Here is an 18,828-nt window from a genome sequence, read left to right as displayed (position 1 = left end):
AAATAATCAAATAAAAAGCCATACAATAAGCCTGGCACAAACATCCATCCATATGTAGCACACCTATGAAGGCCCCAACCTCATCCTGTAACTAAACCCAGCCCACCTCATACATGCCACACACAGGTGACAGTCCAACACCCTGCCATCAACTGTATCAGCAGCACGGAGCTTGGAGGAAACCATACAAGCTCTACTGCACACTTCTACTGATCTGTGCACAAAGAAGCCTGTACAGAGAAGTGGAGGCACAAAGAAGAGTAAATGAATGTTCATGGCTCCACTCACCTCTACAGCAAATATGAAAACACATAATGCTTGGAGGTTTGTTATCAAAGCTTAACACAATAAACACCAATTCAATAAAAAAAAAAAAAAAAAGTCTTAGAAAAATATAACCCCAATTCCGCAGGTGCTGTTATCCAGCCTGAGGGTTGACTTTCTTCAGTGCTCTCATTCAGATCATGGTTTCACAGTGTATCCCCAGAGGTGGGAGATATGTGTGAGGGATTCTCAAAGAGGTGAGACAATTTTCCATAACTCAAACCATGTGGAAAAACAAACAAAGCAGCAAAGAGCAAAACAAAAGTGGCCTGGCAAAGAGAAGCCTCAGCAGATCAGGAAATTTCACTCAGTCAATAGCCCAGATTAAAGCATGTGGTTTAAGGACTTACCTCACTCATGACACTGAATCAGCAGCAGCTCTACCACAGCACACATCTAAACCTGAAGACCTGCCTGCAGAACATACCCCTGTGTTCCTGCTTATCTATGGTGCGTGAGGCCCTAATCACAGCACTATCAGCCAAGCTGCCACCTTCAGCAGTCTGCCCATTGTGCCCGGGCAGATTAAACAAGGCGCTCACACTCTCTTTGAGGACAAATGTGGTCTGAAAGGACGAGATGTGTTTGAACAGAACAAACCAAACATGACATTCATCTTAAGATTTTAGCATTGCCACATGAAGCCTAAATATTGACCCAAGTGCTTTTAATCTCTACAATTTGAAGGGCAAATGAAATAAACAGGTTTTAAAGGACATTGTAGACCAAGGTTGACAGAAGACTTGTTAAGCAACACAATTCATGTCAAATTTAAAAATGTGTGTGTGATTACATCTGAAATGACTGGAGTATTTCAAGAATATTTGGTTGTACTGGACTGAGCATGGTACATGATATGTAGTACCTCACAAATAGGTCATGTTTAGCAAAAATAGTTATTTTATAATAGGTAGGTTTACTATTTGCATTGCCTTTATTGTATCTGACATTTTTCTTCTGGGTCCATCTCCAAAAACAGATGTTTTTTTTAAAATACTTTATGTCCTTTCTTGTGTTTGCATTTAGGGCCGGGCCAAACACAAAGTAAATGCTGCTTGATAAAGGTTTGGCAAAGGTTATTAAATTATTTGCTCAACTCTTGTAGTCAAATGGTTAAACCATTACCCTTGGAACCACTATTTTTATACTGTGTATATTAAACTCTGATTACAGTCCCTTCTTTTGTTAGCTCTTTATTTCATCTCTCCAAGGACAAAAGCAGCGGATGTGTGCAGACAAATGAAAATACCTTGCCTATTACAATGTCAATGACTACGTATTGTATTGATAAACACTTCAATAAAGCTCAGTCACTATCATTTAAGAATAAAAAGTGTAAATACATGTTTCAGTCAGGAGCCATCATCATGTTTACATTTGATTGATTTGATTCAGAGATCTAAATTGATTTAAATGGATGGTTAACAATTAAAGGCAGTGAGTTACAGCTCTTGTGGCAGTGGACAGCTTCTTTATGTAGAGGCCGTAAAGCAGATTATCTGTGGACAAACTTCAAATCCCACACAGTCAGCACTAGGAGGGAAGAGAGAGAGGGATAGCAACTGACAGTACTCTGCATTTTTCTATGTCATTAAATCTATTCTTATTTTTAGGGTCTCATTGGTATAGGTAAGAAGCATTGTATCACTAGATTAGTCACTATATTGACACACAGAAATTTCCCAGTTACTACCAGATGACATCAGAGGAAATAGTGTGGTTAACAGTAATACAGTGTCAGAGGGAGGGGGCTGATAACTGATTCTGACACATTTTAACACTGGCTGTTATTACACACTATTAGCAGCTGGGGACTGCCACTGTCAGACTGCGTGAAGGAACAAGCTAACATTTTAGTACAATTTTGATGGGGTAAGTCTGGGCATTTTGTTACATGAAAGGTACAAATAGTAATTCCACAGGGTAATTGTTACATCAGTGTTACAAATAAACACTTTCATTTTTGCAATGTTTGAGTTTCACAAAAATCACCTCTTAAATCACCTTTTCAGACATTAGTCCTGCACTGACACTTATACAATACATAATAGACTTACAGAATACATAAAGACAACATTAGTGACTAATTATTACCATATTTCTGATGTTTGAGAAAGCCAGTCAGCTGTTGACAAAGTAAAAGTGCATCTGTGACACATCTAAACATTAACCCAAAGTTTGCACTGTGGTTAAATATGCCTTATGTTTAACTATAGTCTATATGGTCAGAGACTATCACATTTCTAAGAATTAACTGTCAAGAATGGACAATGCTTAAAGCTTGTCCAAATCACTCACCTCAAATGAGTAAAGAAATTCCATCAAATAAGATTCATAGATATTTCGGCATTATTCAAAAATACTCCACAGTCTTAGGGTCAGTCTACTTCCCATTTTAGTCACATGACCAGGAGAGGATTTCAGCACAGGAAGAGAGCTGTGGACTAGTAAAAGAACAACTGGATTACAGGTGACTAACCAAACTGGACACGCACAAAGCACACGGAATACAGACTATGAAGAGATAATAATTAACTTGCTTAAGTCGGGTCCTAGGAAACGACCAATAACGGCTAAGGATTTGTCATAATGCAAACATCTTTATCGTCACTGTGCTCTCCCTGCTACCGGCTGCTTCTAGAGTCGTAAAGGGATACTTGCACGGACATCCCTGGTAATGAAATCCATTGTATTGAGCCGAGCACACAAAGAATAAAGATTAAAGAGACTGTAAAAAAATAATGTCAAAATTGAGTGTCACATTTATTATTGTGAAAGTGAGAAAAGTGAAATCCTTCACTTAGGTGCCAGTGTGTGACATGGTGTATTAAGGCCTGGGACAACTTTTTAGCCATAAAACAGACTAAAATAAAAGCATGTTTCTTTATTGCAGTTGTTTGTGTGTCCCTATTCTAAGCGGGCTGCTTGTCTTCATGGAAATGTTACTCTTTTGGCTATAATATTCCACACTATAGCATAACACTTATTTATCCCCATGGAGAATGTTGGAATGTTTTTTTTGTTTTGTATTTTTGTAATGTAAAGTTATTGTCTTTGTCATGAATGTATATATTACAGGCAAAGTTGATAATCTAAGTTGAGAATAGTGATTCATTTCCTACTTTGCCTGGTCGTTTTAGGCATGTCTAGGAGTAATTTCTTAGTCACTATTGTCAACTTTACATAGGCATTCTATAGATTTTCTATAGAATTTCTATATTCTATAGAATTCCTAGGCAGAGTTGAGAATAGTGATTCATTTCCTACTTTGCCTGTAACATATACACATATGTCCTAGGTCTTTTGTTGTTGCAAAGTTTTGTTTTGTTTCAATTGTGGCCTGAAGTACTTAACATGTGGCGTTTCTTAATGAAGTATGGATTACATTCAAATCATGTATTGTTGCATAGGAAATTCTTCTTTCTAAAATGTATATAAATCTAATACAAAACAATGAAAAATAAAATAAATAAAAATAAAACAAATCTGATCTTCAGCATTAACAACTAACTTTATTTAGTTATATTTAGTAGTAGTTTTTCTAATGTAAATTTAATTTGAGTTTTCTATAGTTAACACACACACATATAGTTAACATAGACATATTTCTATAGTTAAACAGCTAAATTGTTATTTTTTATGAAGCAGTGGTCAAGTGTCCTGCACAAACTTCTACCTTCTACATACTCCACATTCTACATCTTCACTGCTGGGGTTGGATTTCAAACATGATCTTTGGCTGGTGAATGGGACCCCTCAGAACTGACTCAGGACTTCCCTACAGAGTCACATGACAGTGAAAGGGCAGCATAGGAAGAAGAGGCAAAATGCATATACAAGCTAAATGCTGGTTGGTACTATATCTAGAAAACAAAACTTTGTCCTAAAACTCAAATATGAAAATACTGCTCTTAACAAGTTCACTACCATAAATATTTACTTGATTCTAACTTAAGACCATTTCTAGGAACCAATAACTCAAGCATAAAGCAAACAAAAATACTCTTAGAAGCTATCAGTCATTACAAATTTAGGCCTGTAGTCTGACTATTGCTACATTAAACTTGCGATATTTTCTAAGTCAGCATTTTAATCATTTTAGGATCAACGTGTAGAGGAAGTCTCAGATTGAGTAACACTGCTATGCTTGGCCGTTGACCAGTTGCCTTCTAGCTTCTGCACACCCCACACCAAGAAAGTATTTTGTTAAGGCCCATTGCATTCTAGTACAGCAAGGGGAGGGGACAGAAAGGAAAAATTAAGGTAAATTCTGTTAAGACAAAAAGTGTTACAAAAATGTTTTACAAAGTTGTATTCTGACTTCAAATACAGTACTTTGTAATAACAATAATAATAATAATAATAATAAAGACTAAGGTTTAGGTTGATGTCCTTGACGCCAGTAACGTATTGTCATCCATCATTTATCTTAAGTAATATAATAAAGTAAAAGGTTTCTGATAAATATTCAAACACTATAATAATACAAAAAGACCTACACAACACGGCAGTAGATTTCCATATGTTCAGTAAAAGAACATTTTATAAAGCAGTTGTTTCTTAACTTTAAATAGTGGTTCCAAGATTTGTGAAGACACCGTGCAATGTCCAATAGTGCTGCAAGGAAGCTGATGCAGCAGAAATCAGTTTGGCGGAAAACATTTGGAGTGCAGACTGAGCAATGTCAGCTTAAAATATCCAAAAAACATGGACAGTGCCAGTCTAATGATACAGTGCTTGTTCTTTGCACCATTTAGTCCAGTGTGTGTCTCATGTGTTTTATCATGTGCTCATTAAAGCCTGACCATTCCTTACTGTATGCTGTATTCTGTGGACTTACACTGTGAATAACTGATGCCACGGCGTCAGTGATCTGGTTGGGAGTGTTGCTCATGGCTCCGTACTATTATGTGGACTGGAGAGCTGCTTCAGAGGTACGCTGTTAGCCCTTCTCTTTCTCACTGGGACTGAGGCAGCTTTTGGGCAGCATAACCTGCAATACATGGGCAGACACAGGTTTAGTATAGAAGGCCAAACATCAATCAGTAGCAAAACGGTGAGTAAAAGCAAACACTGTGTTACTGTTCATATTGTTCAAATTAAAACACATAAAAATCCAGCCTAACGAGGTTTATAGTGTATTGTATATTTTAATATAGTACTTTATGATTATTGGCCCATATCACCTCTTACCACCATCCAAGGTCATTGGCCATTAGTGACGGATAAGAGTCTAGATAGCAAACAGCTACTGTGTACAGCAGACTCTGATAAAACAGTGGCGTGTGCCAGGGCCAATGTACTCTTCTATATGCCTGTTCATCTATCAAGTAATCAGAGGGTGTCATTATGAGGGATCAATATTTAAGTTTTTTACAAATAAAAAAATAATCTGAGTATTATATAACTAATACTGATGCATTGACCTTGCTATCAAGAAAATGGCAAGTCAGTGATGTCAGGGCAAAATCTGGCCTATCATAACATATCGCATACAGAGGAAGACATTGCTGTGAAATAAAGACCTGCACAATGAGTGCCTCTAAGTGTGGGGACAATACACAATGTGGGATCTTAAATACTTAATTGGGTCTGATGTTCACTGTAGTGTATTGAGTTTTTTTTTCAATATGGAGTCTAGAGAGTGTGTCACGCTAGGTGTATGGAACACAACTTTCTCAGTAAACCTAGATCCCTGCTCTTTGGAAGAGTCCATAGAGGGATAGAGTTACAGAACCCTGGGATCCTGAGTCAAATCCATGAGAACAGCTTGCCCACCTCAGGCATGTCTGTAATAAGACTATTATAATAACAACAACTATCACAGGGGAAGAAATACTATGTATTTTATGAGCATAACTGACCATACTCATTTTTTTATATCTACATAAGAAAAAACAAAAACAAAATGATAATTAATTACCATGTGTAATTATGTGATGCAATGCTTCATAAATGCAAAAATATGGGTTACTATTATTCAGACAGATGTTCATGCCAGTAAATTTCCACGATATTTCTAAAATCTATGGTCACAATGCTATTATGTGTGCGCACAAAGTTTGGGAAAAGGGTCCTTCTGAGAGGATGTGACCCTGGAAACAGGAAGAAGGTGACTGAGTAAACTGTTGCTGACAGAAGCCTGACACACATGTATTTAAATATCCACAAATAATTAGAACAGGGGGATTCCTTATAGACTTAAATCTCCTCTAAATCTACTGTGATGGCCAAATCATAAAGGCCATATATGGGCTGAACCCACAATAATGCAAGTGAAATTCAAATTGATATTTCTCCACTAAATAACTATCTATACTGCAAATTAATAATGTTAGATATACTTAAGTGCAAACCAACTAAATTATTTAAAATCTAATACTGTAAATGTATTAGCAAGAAGTGAGTAGTAAAGTTTTGTTGTTGTTGTTGTTGTTTTGTAAGGAATATAGAGACTATAGAGCCATACTAGTGAAAGAAGAGAGGATTCAGCAGAGGCCGATGGATGGCACCACATAATAATAATACATAATAGACTCTGCGTGTAATCAGACATAATACTAGGATATCACAGCATTTTAGGAATTGAATCAGCAGTCTTATCACTTGCAAAAGACATTGAGCAACTATGGGTGTAAAAAAGACAAAACAACAATTAGGTCACAGGCATCAATATAGATTTAAAAGCTTTCTCCATTTTTCATTTTCTTTGTGGATACTTTTGAAAAATACAAATTTTAAAAATAATATTATTCAAACATATTCATGCATTCACAAGAGCAGGCTAATGTAATCTGCCTTAGAGAACCCATTTTGTAAATAAATGATAATTCTTTGACCATGCAAGAGCACATTTTTTCATTGTGCAATTTTAACTTGCATGTGTAGTTTCAAACTAGATTATAAGATGAGTACATAACATGAGCAAGAAATTGAATTGCTAGTGAAAATACAGAATGTCTAACTAGAAGTATAGGAACAAGAACTGTAGGTGCCAATTAAAATTATTTATTTTTCTTTTCATTAACACATGAATAACAACAGAATAAAGAGTAGGGAACATACCTTGGTGTGCTTACTGCAGAGAAGCCACAGCAGACATTGTAGGGCAATTTTGAACAGAGCTGTGTTACCGGGCCTGGTCAGAGTGCAGGACAAAACAAACAGAGGAGAAAACAGATAGAGACAGAGGAGTTAGCTTAGATGTGTCCGAGCAGCGCGCTTCAGTGCAGTGAGCGGCCAGCGTGCAGCCACTGATAATGGGCTAGCTTGTGTTTCCTCCTCCCGCCTGCTGACAGGGAGACATGTGACCTCAGCACCATTCAACAGTGACTCAAATCCAGCTGCTGCTCCTGCCTGCTACCTGTCCCACACAGAGTGAAAAGACGCACTGATTTAGCATCGTCAATATCAGTTTGGATGAGCAATGAGTTATCTATAGAAAATGTCAATAATCCGTTTAAAAGGCAGTAGAATGTCCAATGCATTGTTCAAGTCAATACAGGTCAGTGGTAATGTGAAGGGTCGTAGATTGCAGTTGAGATTTTGTGATTGTGAATTTGTTGCACATACAGAAGATTGATGTCTGGAAAAGAAAAGGGCTTTTGTTCCGTAGGCAACATGAAAGAAAATGGCACCACCGCATACACTCGACATTGGCCTTTCCCAGTCCAGATACTGAGAGAATAAGGTGGCCACTGTTCCCCAGACAGCTATAGTTCAGCATTAGGTAAATTATCATCTGGAAAAGAGCCTCTAAAATTATGTATTATTATACCGTAATGGAGTTCCTATTTATTACATTCTGAATTCTGAGTGCCCACAATTAAATTAATGGAAACAAATGGCATGTGGCCACAAACACAATTATGTCAGTTAAAACAGCTGAGATTATTAGGCTCAAAAGAAAAATCACTTTATAGCCAAATTAATCAACTTTACATCTCATAAGGCGTCAGATTAATTGTGTTAAGAAACAAAGACCAGTCCTGTGATCTAAACAAGTTGCTTACCAGTTTCCCAAATAATCAAGAGCTGCATTCCATAAGAGCTTATACAAGCCTTGGGCTAAAGAAATCCTGGGGCTGGGTATGTGTACGAGCCGGGGGAGATAGAATTGTTTGTCCCCAGAGCCATGGCTCACTACAGAGTCACATGCATGTCTTATGTGGAAAAAGAAACAGTCAGAGCCAAAAGCAGCTCAACCTGAAGTCGACTTCAAAGTCTGGGCTTTCTTCCGTCACAACACTGGGCCTGTAATAGCATTAAGTATTGACTCGGTTGCACAAAGGTGTGACTTAACACTAAACAGCCTTTGACTGGTATAAACAAAAGTTACTTTTTTACAACTAAACGTATATATAAAATATTGCTTCTAGTCCTAAAACAAATTTGATATAGCCATGTATACAAATAATATTTTCAAAAATAAATGTAACTGAGCAAGAAGACATACATTCCTAATTGCGCTAATCGTTTTCAGCGTATAAGATCAGGTTTAATAAATAGTACTGCACAGGTTTGTTTGTCGACTCACCCCTCTGGCGCTCACTACTAGCCCACGCTGACAGAGTGGAGTGTAACTGTACCACAGCAGCTGCTGTGCAGGAGAATCTCTATGGGATTTGGTTATGGTGAATGTTGATAGCTGTGTCTCTGTTGCCTCTTAGTGTTTAGCCTAAAATAGCTCTGTAATTTAGAAGTTCCGTGTCCGTGTAGGAGACGTCTGCACAGTGCAATGCAATGGCCACATGAACAGTATAAAGGTCTGACATGGCCAGCTCCTCAGCATGACTGTGTTAAAACCACACTGCAGGCACACATCCAGTCTGCACTAACAGCTGCACTCAGAAAGAGGGTGCCCATCTTTATCTCACTCTATACCCATCTCACTCTGTTAAGACAGCACCTGTCTGTTAGGGTACATGAGAATTTAAGGGCCAACTGAAATCGAGAAGCTCCTAATGCCTGTTCATTGTCCTCTCTGCCAGAAACAAACACATAGTCACCATGCAAACATTTATGTATACATTATGATCTCTGGGTATTATGCAAGTTCTTTACACTTGAAGTACGTCCAAACAGAACAGAATGGTAATATTCCATTTGGTTAAAACATGGATAATGGTTTCAATAGCAAGTCATTTGATTAACCTATTCTATAACAATTACATTTTTGGTTATGACAATGACAATGACCAAAAAATGCAACACACATGCCAATTAACGTCACTTACACAGCATAGAGCTCTCATGTTGCACCCTTTGCTCAGAAGGTGAAGACTCGTCTCTTATATCAAGCGATGATAATATTAATAATCGTGACATTTCCATCCGAGATTATTGAGTGGAGGAGGGGATAGCAATTCTTATGAAGTCTTAAATTAAAATGGGCTTCTCTAAAAACTTAACACAAGCCTGCAGTTGACAGATTGTATATAATAAGTAGCGTTTTCTGGCCTGATTGTTTTTGCATATACAATTACGCATAGAGTTTATCTTTGGGGGAAGGTTAAATAAACAGTCAGTGTCAAAGGCTGTGGTAAAAACACATACGATTATCTGAGTCCTTTCCTTCCTTGCCTTCTGCATGACCAAGCGATTTTTGTCAGGAATGTGAAGACACTGTACTCAGCTGTTTACTTATTCATTTGTCTCATACACATTGTTGTTGTGACAAATCAGTTTACAATAAGTCTCTTACGTATTTCCGCGACATAAAGGGAAACAATGCATTGGTCAATATGTTCAACAGAATCAAAGCACTACCTCACCACCGCAGGGGGCCTATACTACAAAGAGGAAGTTCAATCGCACTGGAATTTTGTCAGATTATATTTTTCTAAGATTTCACAAGGTCTGTTTGAAACATACCTACAGGGTCAGACAAACATCACAGATTCCACTATTATGAGTCCTTGGGTCAGTCCATTTTATTCGATAAGAATGTCTCGCTGGCATGTTCCACTTAGATGTAATCACATTTGATAAACTCTTTATCCCATGTCTCCGCTTTACATCACAGAAGCATTTTTCATAATATCTCATAACTCCAAGTGCACAAGACATGGATATTGATGCACATTCCTCTTCTTTCCGGTAGGCCTAATATATTTACAAGAGAGACAGGCTAGGACTACAAAATTGAGTTGCACTGGAGTCATGTCCTATTTTGGTGATGGTTGCTAAGCAAATTAAAGCAATATATTTGGACTTATAGTAGCATCACATTACATTGGGATGTTAATGATTCTTTCAAATAGGTCAAGTCACCCATCGTGGGGCATAGAATAACCATTAAGTGAAGATATTGAAGGCAAGCACAGGTGGAACAAATGGCCTAACAATAGCAAAGAAGCATGCCAGCAATTTATAAGAACGCAATATAGTTATGATTAGAGTTATAGTAGCACCTGTGTTTTGGGGTAATATTTTACAAACAGTTCATGGGAGCATTAAAGCAGGTTCTAATATAAGATAGGCTATATATTGAGGTTGTCAGTGGCTATTTTAAAAAGAATTCTGTGTAAATTATAAACCAATTTCATCTCAGTGACTATCACATTTGGGCAAGGTTAAACTTTAAGGTATGCATGAGCCACATAGACACATCTTTAAAAGGTATAGGTTACAAGTTATAGGCCAAAATAGAGATAGAGAAGATATAATATGAAAAACTCCCTTCTTCTTCATCTGTCTGTTGAATGCCCGGTTGAATTATCCTTAGAACTGAAGACAACTATTAATTATGAGCAGTCTGTTCAGTCCGAATTTGAGCATGATCATCACATGTTACACGGTAGTCTGAGAAGAAACCGCTATCTATGATCATGTCTGTATTAAAATGATTTTTCGAATAAATACACACACTTAAAAACAAAGGTAAACCACATTAGTTAAAATAGTAAAACAGTATTATTGATGATATTACCTGATGAAAAGCTAAAACCGTAGTGTAGTCATCCCCTGGCAGTGACACTCACGTATGTGGCAGTGGTGGCAGCAGCAGCAGCAGCAGCGGTGGAGTTATCTCTGTGCGCGCCGCCTCTGTCCGCTCCTTTAGGGAAGAAAAAAATAACACTTATCATCAACCGAGCCAAGATCACGACCTCCGGAGAAAGCCTGCCAAGGTCTGAGCGAGGCCAGACCCTTTACATCCGCGGACAAATGGGACTTATTTACTCACCGGCTCCTCTACTCGTTGAATGACTGCCTCTTTCGGGTTAATAAACAACGTGAAAGTGCGAAAACATAGTCACTTCCGGTAAACATTGACATTAAAAGCATACAAGATTTCTTTTGAACATGAGGTTGAGTCGTTTGGCCTTTGTTTCGTGGTGATAGTTGACTCTTTATTCTTTTATAACACAATAAACTCAAACATGACATCATCATTAGGTAATTTTGCATTCAAACAACGAATATATGACATTATTTTCTTATTGCGGACCATGTGTTTCCGGTGTATAGTGGTCCTCGTCGTCTCCTCAGCTTGACCTGAAGTTGACACTTGTTTCCAGGCGGCCCAGCCCCACCATGTCCCTGACTCAAAACCGTCCCACTGCGCCTGCGTGTTTAATATCGAAATGAATCATCGTGAATAAAATATTCTCATTCTTACATTCTAACTTTACGCCACGGAAAAAAGAAACAAGGCCGAGTTTTAGAGAACAGTTATTATTATTTTTTGTTAGTCCACCTTGGCCAAGTAATAAAATAAGCTTCAGAAAACCACACATCCAGACATAGGAAATTACTTTTTATTCAAGGCAAGCATGTGGAAGTGGAAGTTTTTACTGTACAGTAAATATGTACTGCATCCTGATCTGTATCATACATCCTGTGATCTGGAACCATTATCAAAGGTGCACTGTGTGTAACTTTCCTTGTGAAAAAAAAAACAAAAAAACAAAAAAAAAAACTTGTTTCCGTGGAGATGTTATTGCTTTGCTCCAAAGGTGTCATAGTATGGCTTTGAATTACTTTGTGTTGCATTTATTCAATTACAAGTGTTTTACTGCTCAAAAATACCACAAAAAAGGTGCATTAACCTACAGTGAATGAGCTACCACTCCACTTGAAACATGGCCTGTAGGCAATGTAGGCTTGTCCCCATGGAAATAGATAAGTTTAATGCTGTACATTGGACATTCCATGAAGACGAGGACATGGCCAGAAAACACCAGAAAGTTACACAGTGCACCTTTAAGCATAAGACCATAGATCAGGGGTCTCCAAACTTTTTTCATCAAGGGCTACATATCTAAACACAGCGAAGCAGAGGGCTGATTGAGGGCTGTAGACTGGTGCTCAGTACAGTGAATAATTGAAATATGTGCATGTTTAACATGTTAGAATGAACCATCAGTCTTTATTCATTCTAAGCTCCTTAAAACCACACACTAAATATTACATATTAGGTTTGTCAAGGTAGATTTTCCAAAAAAAACTTGCAGTAAAAAGTTAATTTTTAATTGATGCGAGGTAATTTGGGCCAATTCACCTGGAAGCCTGAGGGCCAAGAAAAATTTGTCTGAAGGCCGCATTTGGCCCACGGGCCATAGTTTGGACAAACCTGTCATAGATCCATGCATAAGACGAGTAGAAAAAGCGAAAGTACGACCCCTGCTGTTATATTGCTGTAACTGCAGAATGTGTGGTTATCCCTGGGTGCACCTGTCAAACGTTTTAACTTAACTAATCATTACTTATTATCTCATTTATGTAGACGATGTTGTTGATGAATTGAGGATGTCTAGACGGCTCTTGCCACGGTGCGCTCTTGATTGATCTGGACATGCGCAGCTCGCTGTTGTTGATCTGCTTGTTGGTTCAGGAAAGGGGGAGAGGTCAGTGTTGTTAGCTGCTTGACTTCTCCGCAGAAAAACTAAGTTGTTAATTCCAATGAAACAGACTTCCTTGTCTATTTATTAATCGTTTCAACACCGCCATGAGTACCAATGACTCCCCGGTAAGGATCAGCATGCAACTTCACTTTTAAAACGGATGTATTTGACAAGATCTTAGCTCTTAGCTCAGCAGGCTAGCCGCAATGCTAGCACCGTGTGTTGTTGACAGTGTACGGTTCTCACACTTGCAAAGACTGCCTTAACTAACACATTATACCTCTAAAATTGCCAACAGTTCTTTTTGTTTCACTTGGATCACAATAATAACATTGTCAATTGTGTCTACAATGCGACGTAGGCTTGTTAAGATGGCTGTAAACTTTGCACTCAGATACAATGAAATATAGAGATTTTAAATGTAGCTGTAAATGTGTCTCTGTCATAGTCTTCAGCTTTAACCTGCACCCCATATTAATTAAGATGTTGGATCTTTTCATTCATTCATTCATTTAGTTGATGAACGAAAATAATACTAATTGTTATTAAATTTCAGACGATTGGGGATTTTTTCCTCATTCTCAGTGAGATGGGCTTCACCGAAGAGCAGATTCAAGCAGCAGTTCAGGCAGGACATTTGTCTGTGCCAGAGGCGGCTGAGTGGTAAGATGTTCATATCTCATGTATATATAGACTTTTGAAAAAAATAAACAATTATTCCATCACTCTTATTGACAGGCTCCTACAGGGTCAGTCACCAAGACACAGGTTAACACAGCAGCCGTCACGACCTGCTGAAACAGCATTCTCTGCATTTAATCCCCCCAAACAAGTGGCAGGCATCCTTACATCTCCCAGTGACAGTAGTGGTAAGATTTTGAGCCAGTCTCTGATGAAGTCTCAAATCTTCAATGTTTAGTAAAAAATAATAATCAATGATTTTATCTTAGCATGCCCCTCACTGGTGCTGAAATCATCACAATCTTGCAACTTGTCCCCGGAACCACCACAAATTGAGTCCCGCATAAAACAGGACAGTGACTTTGAAGAACAACAGAGACAACGTTTTGCACAGGAGGCCAGAGAACAACGAAGGCAAAAGAAGCAGGTCAGAACTAAAGACGTACTGTACGTTTTTAAGTTACTTAGAGGCACTCATGATATCTTTTATGATTTGTGTCAGGACCGTGAATTAGTCTTGAAAAGAATAGCAGAGGACCGAAGGACATTACAGGTGAAGAATCAAACCAGCCCTGTGTCAGAGGCACCCCTGAGTACTAGCGAAGGTCAGAAACTGGGTGAAAAAAATTCAGAAAACTGCATTCTTATGGTAAGATTGACAAATGAATATTTTTTTTTACTCTTTCATAATTATAATGTGTTTAATAATTTTCTTCAGATTCGACTGCCCTCTGGTGAGTCGATGCGTGAACGGTTCCCTGCAGATGCTCCTTTACGCAGCGTTGTTGAACATATCAGCGGACGCCACCCCTCCCTCACCTCCTTCTCACTTCTTCAGGGATTCCCGCGGAAACGCTTTGGGGAGGCAGAACTTGCTTGCTCCTTGCATTCTCTTGGCCTCACTCCTAGTGCTGCACTTTGTATTCAGACCACACCCCCAGAAACACCTCAGGAGCCCCCCTGCTCTGTCAATCCAGCAGCAGCAGAGCAGGAGAACTCCCCATCTGTTGAGCCCTCACTGCCCCAAATCCATGATCATGACAGGCACCCGGATCCTGCTCTGCCTCCTCTATTGCCAAATCAGCTTTGGGAAGAAGCCGTGAACTATGCAGGGATTCCTGACATGGGCCATTTACTTTCTGGTCCTTCACACAGTTGGGGTAAATTCTTTGTACTGTAAAATACTTTTTTAATGTAAGCAGAATATTCTTCTTTCAATTCTTTCAATTCAGTTCTTTACAAGAAATTGCTGTAATTACTTTTGTTTAGGACGAGGCCAAAGGTTGGTTCCAGGAGATGCTGGTGAAGCTGAAGAAGCAGAGATTGATGTGGATCAAGAAGGAGAAAGAGAGCCATATGACATGCTGAATGGTACTACATCTAGAGTTATATGTGCAACTCTGCTCTCATTTCACTCCTGAGTCATGATCACACTGTACATTATTACATAATCTGTGTACAGACCACTGTGCTGAGTGATTTATAAGACATGTAAAACTGATTAGGCTTAGGCCATATTAAGGTGAATGCCCCTTTCTGTTATACATACAGAACAAGGGGTCAGCTTTTCTAGTGTGTGCAGAAAAAAGGAGCTTTTATATTCGGTTAACCAACATGTGGCGTTTCAATATTGTGTGTGAGGCTACTGCTCACTTCTAGTAGAGCTGTAAGTTGCCATGAAGCAAGATGATTTCTCTAGAGGTGATTCGAGGTGTGGAGCAAATTTTTTAACTATTTTCAGTAGCCAGCCTGCAAAGCTTTTAGGGAGTTGCTGTTTAGTATGAATATGTGTATGATAAATATTGTAAACTACAAACTTGTGCTTGGATATTTCCTCAGGATGGCCAAGGTTGCCTTTTTTCCCAGAAAATAGAGTTCATGGAGGATTTGAGCCTAGACATCACTGGCCAGAGCAAGGCAATCGTCTCAGGTGAGTGGCTGGACTAAAACAAAATTTGTCTGCAAAATGTTTCTATTCTAATTTCTATGATGTAGTATACAGTAATATGCTATGCCTGCTTCCGTGTCTCTATAACCAAAATTCCTTTCTAATTAGATTAACTGCTTACAACAGTAAGAAATATTGTTTTGCTATGTACAATATAATTTTGGTACTTGTGGTTGGTTGTAGATGGATACATTTTTTTAATACTTTATGAGCAAAGCAACAAGCTTTACAGACCAAATCTTAAACAAACTAGCTTTTGCAAATGTTGAATCATTCTTACAGTGTAGTATGTGTATGTTAAAGGGAGGAGCCCCTGGAACAGGCTGTGCAAGGCCCAGTGGCACCTGTAGCAGCAGGTCAGGCTGCAGTGGAGCGACTTCAGCGTGCAGCTCAACAGAATGATGCACACGTCTCTCAGGGGTTGCCATCACCCCCTAAACGGCCATTTAAAACCCCCAGTGTGCAGTCACTGTGTGCCTTGGCTGCCCGAGCTGCTGTCAGCGTTATGACTGGTACTATCTGTTGGATATAACACATTAACATGTACATACTGTATATTTGACTCACACCTTTTCCTTCAACTTCTAAAGCTCCCAGTATGCAGTACAGCAGCAGTCTGGCAGGGCTCACCCCAGAGTTGGCAGAACTTCTGCTTGAGCACATGTCTCGTGAGCGACTCTTGCGTCCACGTACTCTGGAGCTATTTTTTGGTTGTCCATTGCAGAAGTTTGTACTTAACTGTTACCCTTACTCAACAAATGAGCTTCTGCGACAGCTGCGAGCTTTCACCGCTTTGAAACATCTCAGTCTGATCAACTCTCCACTCATCACTGGTAAGTGCTTCATTTTAACAAAAGCTTGTTGCTTGTTTGTATAATAGTATCTTATATTTATATCTTGTAGACTCTGGATTATCTATTCTGCCTAGCCTGATCAAGCTGCAATATCTCAACCTAGCTTCATGTAGCAAACTGACTGATGCCTGTCTGCAGCATATCACAGGTTAATTTTTTTGCCTTATTTTTTGTCCTTGGGTAAATGTCCATATTGTTCTGTTTTTACTGTTCTCTACCCTCACATTAATATATATTTCTATACAAACGTGGGGATTTTTCTGTTCTCTTAAAGGTTTAAAGAGCTTGTGTTTCCTGTCTTTGGACCACACCAAAGTAACAGATAGTGGAATGGTGCTTTACCTTCAGTCAGCTCCCTCTAGTCTGTCTCAGCTCAGCCTTAATCAAACTGCTGTTACTGAGCTCACTCTGGAAGCGCTGACTTCATTTGTGCCTCAGCTGCGAGTCTTGAGCATTAAACAGACAAAGGTGAGGACTTTTTTCAGATAAACTCAATTATTTGTGTTGATCTTTCTGATGCTGTTTGTTATGTTTCCAGGTTAGTCAAGTGACTGCTCTGTCACAAATGTGTCATCTTCAGACACTCAGTCTGGATGGCACTGGTGTGACAGAGACATCACTGGAGAACCTTAGGAACCATCCCTCTCTCTCTTCCCTCAGTTTGAAAGGGATCCGGGTAGTGGATGGGGATCAAACTTTGCAAATCATCTCAGGTTTGTAGATTTAGTTTTAAGGCAACGCAAATGTAGAGTAATTGTAATATATGTGATTTTATTTGTAGGTCTAAAGCTGACCCAGCTAACTCTCCCTGGGCGACACTTTGTGACTGACAGTGGGATGTCTGCTCTGTCCAGCCTGACTCTGCTCTGTGAGCTTGACCTGACGGACTACACCCATGTAACAGACCAAGGAGTTCGCCATCTCTGCACTTTGAATAGGTCCCTTTTTTCTCTTTTAAACTTGATGTGGCCTCTAATAATGGGTTTTACTTTTGTGAAGAGTTTTAAATGTATGTTCATTCATTGTTAGGTTGAGAAATCTGTCGCTTAGTAATACTCAGGTGTCAGATGCAGGTCTTCCCTTTCTGCAAGGCCTGCAAGAGTTGCAGGATTTGTGTTTGGACCGAACAGCAGTCACCAGCCGAGGAGTAGCAGACCTAATAGTCCATTTACCACACCTTCAGGTGATTGATTCTTGATTTTCAGTGAATTTGACTTTTTGGTATTTTCTGACATGTTATTGTTTGTTTAGGTACTGGGTTTAGCTAGCACACAAGTTGGAGACAATGTGGTCAGAAGGGGTCTCATTCGCTGTAATCAGCTGGTAAAGATCAATTTGAGCCGCACAAGAATCACAGACCAAGGTATTGTGCCTCAGTCATGTTCTTAGCTGTTTGTAATACATTATTTTCATGTCTTCATGATTTTTTTTTTCATTTCAGGGCTGAAGTTTCTGAAACGCATGCATCTTGCTCAGGTGAATTTGGATGGGACTGGTGTGACTCTCTCTGGAATTGCAGACCTCCTCTCTCTCACCAACATCAGCCGTATTCGAGCAAGCAACATGCGTGTCATTCCACCAGATGAGGTCTCTGATGAGGAGTATGAAACCAACTAAAGATGCCTTGTTTATATAATATAATATAATATCTGAAACTCAGAGCAGTCCTTGCACTCATTCTAGTCAGCTTGTACTATCATACACACCACCAGAAGGTGGAGTGGGGGTGGAGTCTTGCACTGTTTTATACAATTACTCAGTTTACATAGATTGTATGTAATGCTTCCTGGTGAACTTACATAAATTTATTTTGTAAAATGAATCAGATTTAGTGAGTTTAACAAGTTAATTTGCTATTTACATTTTAGTAATGAACTCTAATCCTTTTACGTTTTGAGTCTTTCAGAAAAAAAAAGTATTGTAATCTCAGCAGATTACCATGTAAATGTTCATACAGAAAGTATCTGTAATAGACTTTACATTTTGTAGTCGTGTTGCAGCCGTTTTAGAGCTGCTCTGGTTTCCCCCTGCGTGATGAGTTTTGCACTACTTGCATTTAGTTTAATTCTTTTAGTCTAATATTATGCTGAAGTGCTCAAACTATGCAGTTGATGTCAAGATAATCCAAAGGAACTGTAATTGTTGGCAACCATAAAAAATAAAAAATTAGACTGGT

General features: G+C 38.8%; 2 protein-coding genes across 4 annotated transcripts in view; one reads left to right on the top strand and one right to left on the bottom strand.

Annotated features, from left to right (window-relative positions):
• slc4a2b (solute carrier family 4 member 2b) overlaps positions 1 to 11,635 on the bottom strand; it is a 25,589-nt gene extending 13,954 nt beyond the window's left edge. The window contains exons 1-4 of one of the 2 annotated variants that reach the window (XM_020935724.2): positions 11,510 to 11,635; positions 11,255 to 11,380; positions 7,390 to 7,462; positions 5,165 to 5,317 (exon numbers count right to left, since the gene is read on the bottom strand). In XM_020935724.2, coding sequence (XP_020791383.2) covers positions 5,165 to 5,218 — 54 coding nt within the window. In that variant the 5' untranslated portion in view covers positions 5,219 to 5,317; positions 7,390 to 7,462; positions 11,255 to 11,380; positions 11,510 to 11,635. Of the gene's footprint in view, positions 1 to 2,622; positions 2,765 to 5,164; positions 5,318 to 7,389; positions 7,463 to 11,254; positions 11,381 to 11,509 lie in introns of those variants that run through there. The other variant, XM_055151029.1, reaches the window with a different exon arrangement.
• On the top strand, positions 2,150 to 18,828 carry si:ch73-173p19.1 (uncharacterized). 2 transcript variants are annotated; one of them, XM_055151030.1, is made up of 17 exons: positions 2,150 to 2,196; positions 13,726 to 13,832; positions 13,908 to 14,038; positions 14,120 to 14,277; positions 14,353 to 14,499; positions 14,569 to 15,010; positions 15,120 to 15,221; positions 15,690 to 15,780; positions 16,102 to 16,310; positions 16,389 to 16,631; positions 16,702 to 16,800; positions 16,927 to 17,120; positions 17,191 to 17,365; positions 17,434 to 17,590; positions 17,682 to 17,835; positions 17,904 to 18,015; positions 18,094 to 18,828. In XM_055151030.1, exons 2-17 carry the CDS (start codon positions 13,759 to 13,761, stop codon positions 18,267 to 18,269), a joined length of 2,664 nt encoding a protein of 887 aa, XP_055007005.1. In that variant the 5' UTR covers positions 2,150 to 2,196; positions 13,726 to 13,758; the 3' UTR covers positions 18,270 to 18,828. The 2 variants fall into 2 exon arrangements, with proteins under 2 accessions (XP_055007005.1, XP_020791348.2); XM_020935689.2 differs by lacking the exon at positions 2,150 to 2,196 and adding an exon at positions 12,973 to 13,294.

The sequence above is a fragment of the Boleophthalmus pectinirostris genome, unplaced genomic scaffold (genome assembly GCF_026225935.1).
Source record: "Boleophthalmus pectinirostris isolate CB_2022bp ecotype Guang Dong unplaced genomic scaffold, ASM2622593v1 HiC_scaffold_15, whole genome shotgun sequence".
Classification (NCBI taxonomy): Eukaryota; Metazoa; Chordata; class Actinopteri; order Gobiiformes; family Gobiidae; genus Boleophthalmus; species Boleophthalmus pectinirostris.
This window is presented reverse-complemented; position numbering and strand designations above follow the sequence as displayed.